This window comes from Taudactylus pleione, unplaced genomic scaffold (genome assembly GCF_031769625.1).
Source record: "Taudactylus pleione unplaced genomic scaffold, aTauple2 ptg001408l, whole genome shotgun sequence".
Classification (NCBI taxonomy): domain Eukaryota; kingdom Metazoa; phylum Chordata; class Amphibia; order Anura; family Myobatrachidae; genus Taudactylus; species Taudactylus pleione.
In genome coordinates this window covers 198,761-212,572 of record NW_028285808.1, presented here as the reverse complement: position 1 = coordinate 212,572, position 13,812 = coordinate 198,761, and the positions used below count along the sequence as shown (strand labels likewise).

At 48.3% G+C, this 13,812-nt stretch overlaps 1 protein-coding gene across 2 annotated transcripts in view; it reads left to right on the top strand.

The window, feature by feature from the left end:
* The window catches only part of KIAA0232 (KIAA0232 ortholog), an 82,130-nt gene that overhangs the window by 32,363 nt on the left and 35,955 nt on the right, over positions 1–13,812 (top strand). For both annotated transcript variants that reach the window (XM_088463556.1, XM_088463557.1), the window contains exons 2-3: positions 11,846–12,325; positions 12,665–12,802. In XM_088463556.1, coding sequence (XP_088319682.1) covers positions 12,104–12,325; positions 12,665–12,802 — 360 coding nt within the window. In that variant the 5' untranslated portion in view covers positions 11,846–12,103. The remainder of the gene's footprint in view (positions 1–11,845; positions 12,326–12,664; positions 12,803–13,812) is intronic.

Genomic DNA, 13,812 nt, shown 5'->3' with positions numbered 1-13,812 from the left:
AAAGTAATTGTGCTCCAAAATAAAAGTGATAGCTAAAAGTAAAAATTGTTTAAGCCCCCCTGAATTCCCCACATCTTCATCCAAAAAACCTTTCACAGTTCTGGTTCCTTTAACATGAGGTATATGGGTGTACAAGGCCTGTACATCAAGAGACAAGAAAGCATAACTATACTTCCACTGGACATCTTTGAGTGTATTGAGGAGATGTGTAGTATCTCGGATGTGGGATTTCAGGGAGATGACATACTTCTGTAAAAAGTGATCCATAAATTGTGACAAATTAGCTGTGAGGGACCCAATACCAGAAATAATAGGGCGTCCCGGGGCTGCTGTGAGGGATGTGTAAATATGGGTAATGTGATAAAATAAAGGTATGACAGGAAAATCAACGTGCAAAAAATTAAACTCCTGCTTAGCTATAACTCCCTCTCTGAGTGCCTCCTGGAGTAATACCTTTTAGTTTTAATGAGAAATCCGATGTAGGATTTCCTCTTATTTTCCTATAGAAAGTAGTGTCATGAAGCTGTAAGTAAGCTTCTTGAAGATACATATTTCGTGTTAATAAGAAAACACCCCCACCCTTGTCAGCGTTTCTTATAACTATGGAGTGGTCCTTTTCAAACTTTTTCAACTCCAAAGCCTCCCCTTTAGACAAATTGGACCAATAAGATTTTTTGGTACAGATTTTTTGAAAATCATCCATTCTTTTTGTGGAAGTAAAGGATAGTGGACGATTTGTGTTGAACAGGATAGAATTGGGATTTGTGTTTAAACAATTTCCTATCTCCCACCTGACTGGTTGGATCCTGTATATCAAAAATCTTAATTGGCAGATTTATTATAGTAAATATATTTTTTACTTAAATTTTTGTCATTGTGGTTATCTGCTTTCATTCATTCTTTTTGGAACACCTTTTATATACATTTATCAATTATTAGTGCAGATATTTCTTAATATCTGGTTCTGAGAGCTCACACATATTGAAATATATATATATTTATTCTCTATTTGTGAGGTTTGTCACATACTGTTGCGTGCTGCACGTTGCCATATTTTAGACGGAACTGTGTGTTGCATACGCTGATAATGGGTCCATGCAGCTAATCTTAGCGTCAGTCAAGACCGGTATAGCGCTGCTTGATATTTCCACGATGGTTGCTAGTCAGATATGTCTGACCAGGAAATGGAGCACGATACTGCACCCATTTTTTTGCTATCCTGCAATGCAAGTCATGTGCTGCAGGTTTGAGTACGGAGGATTTGACTCAAAGGGTTATGTATGAGGTGCCGGGCCCCTTACAGGATCCCCCTTGGGTGGTTTTTTTTCTCAAGACCCTGGCCTCTGTTGTGGATCGCCTGGCGGCCCCGTAGTTATATCCCACTTGGGGTTGCTTCAACATGCTACCCTTCCCTCTCAGGGTATCTCTCAGTTCTTGCGGTTTACCCCTGTGACAGTCTATCGCTTCCTACCGGGGGTTTTCAAATTCCCTCAGGTACCACACTCGTCTGTCATTTCCCCTGCAGATTAGCACAACACCCACCCTGGGTGGATGTCCTTTCTAAGAAACACAAGATGGCGTAATAAACGCCCTGTGGTTACTTCCCAGTCTGCACTGCTTTCTAACACACATCGCCAGCCAAGGGTGCACTGGATGATGTATCGGACTCCTATCCCTTTCACACGAGGGGTATCCTAAATCAAGTATTCTTATCCCTGTTTTGGTGCTGGTGGTCATGTCCACCCTAGTTATAGAGGATGTTGAACCTGCACCTAAATGAAATCACCCTCAGTTTAAGCATTAAAGTGTCTTCGGCTGTTTTCCCCCTCTCTGACCAGCGGGTGGATCACATGGCGGGGGTCTGACAATCGTCAGATGATAATGTTCACTCTAGTTCCGGCGGCAGGCAGGGTGCCGGAGCTAGAGAGGGCAACCTTGCGAAAAGGGGGCGTGTCTATAAGACGCGTCCCCTTTTCGTCATACATGGGGGCGTGCCCGACGCTTACGGACAGGCCGGGCAGCCCCCAAGCGCTGCAGAAAGGGAGAAGAGATGCCGGGTGCATGCGCCCGGCGTCTATTCTCCGGCGATGACCGGGTCACCGCATGTTTCTCCACCCACGGGACACTGCGTCCCGCGGGTGAGAACGGCACCCACAGGCTGTGAGGGCAGGGCGCTTTTTGCCCCCCTCCTGGAGGGCAGGGCGCTTTTTGCCCCCCTCCTGGAGGGCAGGGCGCTTTTTGCCCCCCTCCTGGAGGGCAGGGCGCTTTTTGCCCCCCTCCTGGAGGGCAGGGCGCTTTTTGCCCCCCTCCTGGAGGGCAGGGCGCTTTTTGCCCCCCTCCTGGAGGGCAGGGCGCTTTTTGCCCCCCTCCTGGAGGGCAGGGCGCTTTTTGCCCCCCTCCTGGAGGGCAGGGCGCTTTTTGCCCCCCTCCTGGAGGGCAGGGCGCTTTTTGCCCCCCTCCTGGAGGGCAGGGCGCTTTTTGCCCCCCTCCTGGAGGGCAGGGCGCTTTTTGCCCCCCTCCTGGAGGGCAGGGCGCTTTTTGCCCCCCTCCTGGAGGGCAGGGCGCTTTTTGCCCCCCTCCTGGAGGGCAGGGCGCTTTTTGACCCCCTCCTGGAGGGCAGGGCGCTTTTTGCCCCCCTCCTGGAGGGCAGGGCGCTTTTTGCCCCCCTCCTGGAGGGCAGGGCGCTTTTTGACCCCCTCCTGGAGGGCAGGGCGCTTTTTGACGCCCTCCAGAAGGAGGGCAGGGCGCTTTTTGACCCCCTGCCCTCCAGAAGGAGGGCAGGGCGCTTTTTGACCCCCTGCCCTCCAGAAGGAGGGCAGGGCGCTTTTTGACCCCCTGCCCTCCAGAAGGAGGGCAGGGCGCTTTTTGACCCCCTGCCCTCCAGAAGGAGGGCAGGGCGCTTTTTGACCCCCTGCCCTCCAGAAGGAGGGCAGGGCGCTTTTTGACCCCCTGCCCTCCAGAAGGAGGGCAGGGCGCTTTTTGACCCCCTGCCCTCCAGAAGGAGGGCAGGGCGCTTTTTGACCCCCTGCCCTCCAGAAGGAGGGCAGGGCGCTTTTTGCCCTCCAGAAGGAGGGCAGGGCGCTTTTTGCCCTCCAGAAGGAGGGCAGGGCGCCGCGCCCCGCTATAACAGCCTAGCAGGAACGCCAGATAAGAGGTATCACAAGAGCGTTTGGCCTCATGTTTCCCATTCTCTGAGGGTCATTGCAAATAGGAATCTCCTCCTGGGGTGGATTCTCATGTTACTTGTCTGATTAAGAGTGCTACTACGCCTCCCAACCCTGCTCTGACGGATTCTGCAGGATACGTAGGTGGTAACTATGCCTGAAATCAATATACTCTCAGGGACCGTTGCCCGTCCAACCATGGCTATCGAATGGGTGGCTAATGCTATTGAGTGCTGGGCCGATTCATTTGTAGACCTTTTTCCCCTCAAAAACTTCTGGGTATCATAGTGTTCACTCTAGCTCTGGCGGCAGGCAGGGCGCCGGAGCTAGAGAGGGCAACCTTATGCGCGCGCCTGAAAAGGGGGTGTGGTTATGAAAAGGGGGCATGTCTATAAGACGTGTCCCCATTTCGTCATACTTGGGGGCGTGCCCGGCGCTTACGGACATGCCGGGCAGCCCCCAAGCGCTTCAGAAAGGGAGAATAGATGCCGGGCGCATGCGCCCGGTGGCTATTCTCCGGCGGTGACCGGGACACCGCATGTTTCTCCACCCGCGGGACACTGCGTCCCGCGGGTGAGAACGGCACCCACAGGCTGTGAGGGCAGGGTGCTTTTTGCCCTCCAGAAGGAGGGCAGGGCGCCGCACCCCGCTAAAACAGCCTAGCGGGAACGCTAGTTTCTGATGCCTTTTGCTGCTCACATTCAAAATGCAGTTTCATATGTTGGAGTAACAACATTGAATGCCAGTCTCCTAACCTTCAGAGTTTCAGCTGCGACTGTATCCACCACCATACCCTATGGCTGCGCTCATGGAAGGCAGAGGTGGACTCAAAGATAGGCCTTGAAATGGATTGCCCTATATTGGGGAGGTCTTGTTTGGTCCTGACCTTGACAAGATTGTAGCATCGTGGGCAGTATCGCAAACGTCACATTTCCACCTTCAGCTACTTCCACTACAAGGCCTCGGACTAAGGCCCTGATTCAGACCCACTCGCGAGCGGCTGTCCGCTCGCAAGTGGGTCGATGTTCTGCACTGAGCATGCGCACGACGGAGGGAGCTCCGTCGTGCGCATGCGCCAGACGCGACTAACGAAGGAAAGTCCTTCGCTCGTTGTGTCTGATCAAAGGGGGCGTGCTGTCGATGTTGATTGACAGCACGCCCCCTTTGGTGGGCGTGCCGGGGGCGTTCCCGCGGGAACGCCTCCCGTCAGAAGCCGGCCCAGTGACATCACTAGTGATGTCAGTGGGAGTGATTTTGGCTCTGATAGAGCCAAAATCATTCCGGAGCTTGCGGTTGAAAACCTCAACCGCAGGCTCTGGCTCGCAGTTTCGATGGTCGCGATGGTCAAGACCATCGCGGCCATCAAACTGCACGCTCGTATGTGCTGTGGGTGGTGACCCACAGCTATACGAGCGTCCAGGAGGACGCTCCATTTTCATGGAGGGCGGCCCTCATTCAGAGCGTGCGCTCTGCTCAGAGCGTATGGCTCTGAATGAGGGCCTAAATCTGTTGAGTCTTTTTGTCCTCGGGGAAAGCCTAAAGGCCAATCCTTTCCTAGGCTGTCTGCCTCCACGAGGGCAGGCAGACCTGGGACTCCAGACGCCCTGCTTCTTAACCTTAGGATAAACCTTCAGCCTGACTGGACAGGCCTTCATCTGGGAGATCCCAGAGCGGGATACCGACTTTCAGTTTGCCCAGTGCTGGTGTCAAGTCACCACGGATGCTTGGGTAAGAGTTAGTCTCTCACGTGTACGCCCTCTCATTGCTCCGGACTCCCCACATGTTTTGCTACGCTGGCCCTTCTACAGACCCGAAAAAGGCCTTACAAATCAAGAAAGCTCTACAGTCCTTGCGGTAAGCAGGGGTAATTATGCCAGCCCCACTATCTCAGCGAGGGACTGTTTATTCTAATTTCTTTCTCGTGCAGAAACCGAATGGTCCTCATTGGCCTATCCTCTATCTCAAATCCCTGAACCAGTTCCTAAAGGTGCCTAGGCTCAGGAGGAGGGACTCCTACACTCCATCATCCGAGCTACGGAACCTGGGGACTTTATGGTATCGCTGAATATTCAGTACGCGTACCTATAGAGCCCTCATCAGCATTGGCTCAGACTTGCTGTGCCACAACAACACTTCCGATTTTCGGACTCTGTCCTTTGGACTGCCAACAGCCCCACTGAGGTTTACCAAATTTATGGCTTTTATGACAGCCCAGGGTATCCCGACTGCTCCAGTATCTGGACGGCCTCCTGTTCTTAGCAGGATCACCAAGGTACTTTAAAGCCATTTCAAGTTAACCATTGCTTTCCTTCACAAGCACATATGGTTAATCAACTGGGAATAAAGTCCTCCCTGAATCCCTCACAGGGTATGATTCATCTGGTAGCCCTGCTGGATTCTCAGAATTGGAGAATCCTTTTGAAGTCAGACAAGATCTCCACTCTTCAACTACGAGTGCGCGGATGACTCCACAGTCGACAAGTGTCATTACACTCTGTAATGCGGGTTCTGGAATCCAGGATTTCTACATTCGGAAGGGTGGAATATGCTCAGTTCCGTTCCAGGCCTTTGCAAAAACCGATCCTCTCCAGATGGAACGGGTTTCTCCATCGGATCACTGTTCAGACGACGCTCTCTCCGGAGGTGCGCCTGTGTCTCTGGTTGGCTATGGCCATCTCATCTAGGTAATCCTTACATCGGCGCAATAACCGGTCCGCAATCCTTTTGGGGCAGTTGGACGTCTCTCGATTCCGCCCAACCAATCAACTTATTGGAATTTCAAGCGGTCTTGGGCCCTCGCTCTGACCTAACACATACTTCACGGTAAACCTGTAAAGATTCAGTCCGACAATGTCACAACAGTGGCTTACATCTAGGAGACACTCGTAGTTGGGCAGCAATGACAGGAATGTCACCCATTCTGACATAGTCCAAGGGTTTCCTCCCGGCCATCTCTGCAGTGTTCGTTCCAGGATTTCTCCATTGGAAAGCGGACTTTCTCAGCCTTCACGACGTGCATCCCGGGGACTGGTCTCTTCTCCATGAGAGATTTCATCTCTTAGTGAGCAGAGGGGGCCTTCCCAGAGGTGGTCCTCATGGCCTCCTGACTCTATCACACACTGCCGGTGTTAGAGTCCAGAGCTAGAGGTACTGAAGCAACCTTCCTGTTGTCAGTGAAGTGGACCTTCCACTTTGTGTACCTGTTTCCTCCGCCGGTCTCCCTTCTTCCTCAAGGTCTTCGGAAGTTCAATCTGGACAGAGGTAGCGTTCCTGCTAGGCTGTTTTAGCGGGGCGCGGCGCCCTGCCCTCCTTCTGGAGGGCAAAAAGCGCCCTGCCCTCACAGCCTGCGGGAGCCGTTCTCAACCGCGGGACGCAGTGTCCAGCGGGTGGAGAAACATGCGGTGACCCGGCATTTATTCTCCCTGTCTGCAGGGTTTGGGGGCTGCCCGGCGTGTCCGTAAGTGCCGGGCACGCCCCCAAGAGTGACGGAAAGGGGACGCGTCTTATAGACACGCCCCCTTCTCGGTCGCACGGCACGCGCGGGCATGCCCTCTCTAGCTCCGGCACCCTGCCTCGCGCCGGAGCTAGAGGGAACACTACAGAGGTACTGTCCTGCTGGTGGTTCCAGATTGACACAGATGTCTCTGGTACTTAGATTTTCGGAGTCTCTCCATCGACACTACGTTCCTGCTGCCTCAATATCCGGACCTGTTGTCTCGGGGTCCTTGCCTTTCCCTGGACCTGGGTTTTGTCTGCCTGCGTCCCTACTGTGGTCCTAAGGCTTCTCTGGCTCTGTCATAATCGGGATGTTTAGAGCACGTAGGCCAGCTTTTCCTGGGATCTACCACAGAATGTGGCATGCATAATTTTTGTGGTATCATACCTGTAGTTTAGGATTTTTTTTTTGTTTAGGAGTTGTTTAGGAATTCCAGAAGTTCTAGCATTCCTTCCAGCTGGCTTGGGTCTAGCCCTCCGCCTGGCCTTCCTGAAAGTGCGGGTCTCTTCACTGTCTGTATTGTTCAGATGTGGAATTGCTCCACACTCTGGTATCCAGACCCTCATTCAGGGTGTTTTCTAAATTCTACCTCCCTTTATCTCCGCTAGGGGCTCCTTGGCATTTGACAGTGGTTCTTCGTGCCCTCCTGGGGCCTCCATTTGAACCACTAGTTCAGGGCTCGACAAATCCCAGGGGCCTGGTCGCCATGGCTACCAGATTTTGCTGCCTGGGTACTAGATTTTGCAGTGAGGCAGGAAGCAGATCCTCATCAGCTCAGGCGGAGATTCATGCCTCTAGTATTGCGGTGTACATATCCTGCACAAGAGTGCATGTGCTGAGTGTCGCCTGCTGTGCCTCTGTCCCTCCCTGCCTGCACTGGCGACGACTCTCCATTCTTGCCTGCTCTGATCCCAGCTGTCTGTCCCAGTCTACGCTGATCCTCCTGTACGTCTCGGATGTCTACTGTCTCCTATCTCCGGCTGCATAGAGCTCTCCGGTAGTAGGTTCTATGGTGTGACCATGAGGGGAGGGGGGTTTTGTTGTACTTTCTGGCACCATTATTTTATGTGAAATGTGGCCTGTTAATACTGGAGGGTGGGGGGTGGAGCAGGGGAGCTGTGCAAAGCAGTGAGGGGGCCTCCATTTTACTGTATCCATACAACTGTGACCATTTTGTGGACTTGTATAGTGTGTATAACAGTTGCATAACACACACAGCTGTGCTCCTCCTGTAATTTTTTGGGGGGGACTTTGGTTTAGCTCCTACACTTTCATCCTGGCTCCTAGATTTTAGAAAAAATTGTCAAGCCCTGCACTAGTTTTGATAGCCCTTACGTGGTTTATGGCTTAGACTCTCTTCCTTATGGCGTTTGCATCTGTCAGGAGAGTGTCGGAATTGGGAGTGTTCTCATGTTGCTCCCTCTTCTGGATATTTCACCAAGACAGGCCTGTGAGTCGCACTCGCCCTGTGTTTCTTCCTAAAGTGGTTTTTAAGTTCCATATTATTCAGGAACTTATTGTACCGACGTTTCAGTCTCCAGTCCTCTTGGCTGGGGTGGCCTCATTGACTGACTGACTGTGGTCCGGCCTCTCTGGATTTGTGCGGTCCGTTCAAGTTCCTTCAGGAAATCAGACTCCTTATATGTGGTCTATGGATTTCACAGGAAAGGATGGCTGGCTGATAAACAGACATTGGCTAGATCGCTTCGTATGTCTATCTCAGGGGCCTCCACATAGGAAGTCCTTTCTGTTGATGCTTATTCTACTCGGGCTGTGGGCCCCTCGTGGGCGGCTTGCTGTGGCGCCACGGCTTTTCTGCCTTGCAAGGTGGCCACAGTGGTCTTCTGTCCACACCTTTCTAAGGTTCTATGCTTCCTTTGGGCGATGGATTCTCATCTCAGGAGCATCCCCACCCTTATAAGGACTGCTTTGGGACATCCCCAAGGTCAACCCTGTGGACCCCCTATGGAGCCTGAAGAAGAAAATTAGATATTGTAAGAACTTACCCTCGTTATCTGCCTTCGAAGTCCATAGGGTCCACAGGGCACCCGCCCTGATGCACCTGGTTTTATATGGGCTGTATTACTGGTCACCGGTTTCCTGTCTCCTTCTCTGAATATGGTTCTTGAGTGTTCCAGTCTTCTTTCTTTCCTCCTCCGGCCTTTCGCTACTTACAAACTGAGGTGCCTCTGGCTTGGGGGCGGGGTTATAGGGAGAGTGGACCCAGTGCATCCTGGGAGCTGAAAGCTTTAACTGCGTGGTGCCCGGATTTGGTTCCCAACCTATACCCCCAAGGTCAACCCTGTGGACCCTATGGACTTCGAAGAAAGAGAGAACGAGGGTAAGTTCTTACCATATCTTTTTATTTTTTTTATTTTCCATGATGTAATGTGATGAAAGGTAAAGATTTCGACAGATATCATTTTCTATAGGCACTGTATGAGGCATATCCAATTAAACCCCGCTGCTAATTATCGGGCAAAAGTCCCGCAACGCGGGGATTAGCTATTCAATGAAATAGCTTTTTCCCCGCGTCATTAGTACATGACTCCTGCGCGAGAACACACTGATTTCGCGAGAACTACGGAATCTGTTATACCCACTCGAGCAAGGCCGAATAGGGCAGCCTCACGCAGGTTTTACCTCGCACCTACTTGAGGTGCGAGGTAAAGTCTTGACAGCGGGGACTCCCGTGTGTGGAATCCCCGCTAATTGAATTCTGACATGTGCGATACCGCAGCTAATTGGATATGCCCCTGTGTGTGTTTGGAGAGTAATCTGGCATTCCAGTTTCTTTATATGTTAGCAAGTCTTTGCAGGGTTTATCAAAAATACTGGAACAGCAGCCATGTTTTGTTTCCTGGTGTCTGGTCATAGTTATATCAATGATTCAACATATTTTATTTAGTGCTGTAGTTTTTAATTAGCTCATTAATGGATTTGACCTGAGGCATAGATTAGAGGTCACGCCTGAGCATCAGTACTTTTGTCTGTAGTACAATTTATGGTGGGATTAATTAAACCTATTTGCAAAAAAAAAAAAATCTGTTCAATATCCAATATTTGATGGTTTATACAGGAAATTAAAGCAGCTAGACAATAAATAGTAACTATTTTGTCATACAGATTTCATGACCTACATACAGGTTACTTGTGCTATTTATACCACCATAATTACATGTAAGCTTTCTTTAGCTTGTCTCCATACCCTTGTATGCTGTGTGCAGATCGCTGTGACTTTCTAAATGTGCACTACTTCTACATATTTTATTTCTTGTAAATGTACTTCTAACTTTCCATTTTGATCTAGAGCCTTTATCTTAACTGTATTATTGATGCATGAGCATAATTAATGTTTGAGCTATATAACCTGAGCTGCAATGCCAGTCGTAGTGTATCTAATATTTTCTTTTGGCATTTAGAGAAATTTTGATTGTGATATTTAATAATTTCAGGCTTATTGATTTTACAAGAATCTAATAGATTCAATAGGTCCTTTTTAATAGGACCTTGTCAATTGATGTATAGATCAGTGAGGGGTTTCTGTATCAGTATTTTTAGGTTTCACTATTTGGCTTAGGAAGGACCCTAGTGCAGTGGTCCCCAAACCTTTTTGATGAATGCTTGTCCGCAAAAGGGGAATGATCACTAGATAAAGGGGTGTGTCCTTGAGATGCTGGTCTGCCCACAAGCTCCCTCTGCAGTGTGAATAGATGCTGTGCGCAGGCACATTGCATCTATTCACTCGCTGTTGATTTTTATTTTTTTTCCTCCGGTTCTTTACCCCCCCTCACGGGACACTGCAGGCCACTGGAGGGAACGACGTTTCAGCAGGGCGCTGCCGTAAAAGCAGGGCCCTTTTGTGTGATTTCAAATCGGAGACTGCACAGTGCCCTGCTGAAACAGCCTAGCAAGAACACCATTTTTTTTTTTCTTTGACAGTAACATAAAATATTCTTTAAATCAGTGCTGAAAAAAGTTTAATGTTGAGGTTTATTTTTCTCATTTGGTTCTCATCACAAAGATGATCTCATCACAAAGAAAATGAACTGAAATGATGGCTTTTGTTAACGGTTCTTAAAAGCGGCGTTAATACTGGTCTGGGGCATCCTCTGGTCACTATGGTAACCGAAAATAGTGGGTTAGCAGTTACATCATGTGCATACCGGGCAGCACAGACTGTGTAATAGTTAGCTTTACTGTTTCACAGCACTGAGGTCATGGGTTTGATTCCCACCACAGCCCTACCTGTGTGGAGTTTGTATAATCTCCCTGTGCTTGCGTGGGTTTCCTCCTGTACTCTGGTTTCCTCCCACACTCCAAAAATAAACTGGTAGATTAATTGGCTCCCAACACAAATTAAGCCTAGTGTGTATGTGTGCGCATGTGATAGGGAATATAGATTGTAAGCTCCACTGGGGCAGGGACTGATGTGAATGGCCAAATATTCTCTGTAAAGCGCTGCGGAATATGTGTGCGCTGTATAAATAACTGGTAATAAATAAATACCACTGCTTCCCAATTTTACTTCTCCTTTTGTGGTAATGCTTTTGTTAGGAACAATTGCAGCTGTTTAAAACTTGTAGGCACAGGTAGTACAGTGGACATGGCCCCATGCTTGTTTTTGACAGGAAGTAAGTGTAGCTCTGAGTGCTGTAATAGCAGATCACAACCCTTTGTTTGCTTGGGAATCTGTTAAGGTTCTCTGCGGGTACACTGCAGAAGTATGGGAACCTTTTGTGTTACAGCTTATCCAGTTCAATACTTTAGCCTTTGTCCATCCTGAATGCACTGATTGAATGTGCAGGCTGTATGGCTTCTTACCCATTGCGTAGTTGAGATCCTTGAAGTTTGCCTGGTGTTCCTGGAAGTCTGTAGCAAATCTGACCATTATACTTTATATAAAGTTTGCCATCAGTCAGTGGAAATCCCTGTCATAGATTTGAGCCTTACATTGAACTATACTGCATCAAAGGAAAGAACATTAGCTCATAAAACTAATAAAACTATCCCATGGCAAGTTTTGGTGAAATGACAATCGGGAGCATTAATTGGGATGTTTACAGAGATTAGAGTTGAACAGCAGCCACATATCTGGGTCGCTCACTAGTCATTTTGTTTTTCTTGCCACATTTATAAATGTTTGTTTTACATTGTTGTTTTTTTTTTTGTTTTGTCTGTTTAGGTTCTGTCGTAGAGGTTATCCTTCTATCAATGTGAATATTAAAGCGATCAAAATACCTTGTCTATCTTAAGATGTATTTCTTCAGTTGTGCCTGAGGAATAAGAAGTCTCTTGAAGACTAAATGTCAGCAATGATAAATGATCTTCCTCAAATTGAAGCGTTTCCCCAAATTCCTGGAATGAAGATCCTCTCCACCTTCTAAAGGAACGTCCTAACAAAAAATGCTTCATGTTCTAGGAATGCCAACTACCTAGATTCATGCGCCCTATCTGTACAGTTGTGGATGGCTTACCATCGGAAGGCACCCTAAGCTCGTTTCCTGTTTCTGTCTACGAAATGTCGATGCTTCGCGCTTTAGACCCAGTCCAGACTTGGCTGGGACAAGAGCTGGAGAAATGTGGCATTGATGCCATGATTTACACTAGATACGTCTTAAGTCTTCTGCTGCATGACAGCTATGACTACGACCTTCAGGAACAGGTATGAATTGTGCTTCTGTTAGTCATTGTCATGTTTCCATATTGTCTTTAGTTATACCTGGTTAGTTCTGGTTTTGACATTGAAAGATCTGCCTCTGTGCCAGCAACACCACCTTTTTACAGATCCAGACTGACGTAGCTGTTACTGATGAAACTAATGATGATAGACGGCTATTGTGGGGTGCTTGTCATTGGGTTTTTTTAAAAACAAAAGTATACAAATCTATGCCCTCCACCCACACACACAAACTAAGTCTTCATGCTTTAGGGTAGTGGCTGTATTATATTACTATCTTGTTTTACTTAATAATTTATTTATTTTTTATTACCTATATTGCAGGAAAATGACATCTTTTTGGGCTGGGAAAAGGGAGCTTGCAAGAAGTGGGGAAAAGGCAAGAGAAAGAGCTCTGACCTCTCTATGGAGGAAATGAAGAAACAGGCTGCAGTTCAATGTCTGCTTTCAGCTTCTGATGAAGTGAGTGGTTTTCCCCATGGGCTGATGTGTTTTTCGCTTCCATTTATGCATGCTGAGTGTCAGAAAGGGACTCTATGTAAAGATGGGTGGTTGGACAGTAGCCTCCTCAGCCTTTAGTACGGCAGAGACTTCAAGTACTCCAAGCCTGTCCTCTTTTTCTTTCATAATTCTCACAAGACCTAATTAGATCAGAAGGGCAACTCCCTTGTGCTCCAAAGCGTTACCTGGACACAAACCTCATACATCCCTCAGTATAACACCGTTCCTCATCTGGAATCTGTCCTGTGAACAGAACAGTGTCAGGATATCTCAGAAGAGTTCTGCCCATTTTTATCACCCATTTAATTTCTCTATGTTCTAAATAACGGATATGTTTTTGATCAGCAGGTTAATAATTTTATTGTACCCCCTCAAAACAGACACATATCTGTGTCCACAAAATGGTTACTTGGGCAGTGCCACTTCTGACTTGAAAACTCAGTGTGCTGATCTAATGCTGCATACCTGTAGATGTACATCCATGGGTGACCTTTTTAACCTGGGTAAGCCTGTGTGAATGCGTGGCTGCTCCCTGTGTAATGCTACGAGATGCATACCACGTAGCCACACCTGCCAATACAACTAAACATCCATGTTTTGTACGTCACCTATGCTTTATGTATTTAAATTTGTCCTGGTCTTTTAAATTTGTCTTAAATTAATAATCTTGTCGGTGTATAAGCACATGTTGTTTTTTGTATATATTGTATACCTGCTACCCTTCCAAAGAAATACCTAAATATGTTAGAAATTATTTGGGGGGATTTCAGGTTTCTTCAGGGTCCATAGGGCTCCACAAGGAGACTTTGGGGTGTAGGTGGGACCTGGAGGATCGGACACCAACAGCAAAGCTCTTCAATTCCAGGATGGCACTTCAGTTTCATTGGTGTCCTGCAGGAGCTGGATCACCATTATAACAGAGGGCTGTATTAAGCAGCCCAAGCTTTTGTTTTATGATTTATTTTATTTTC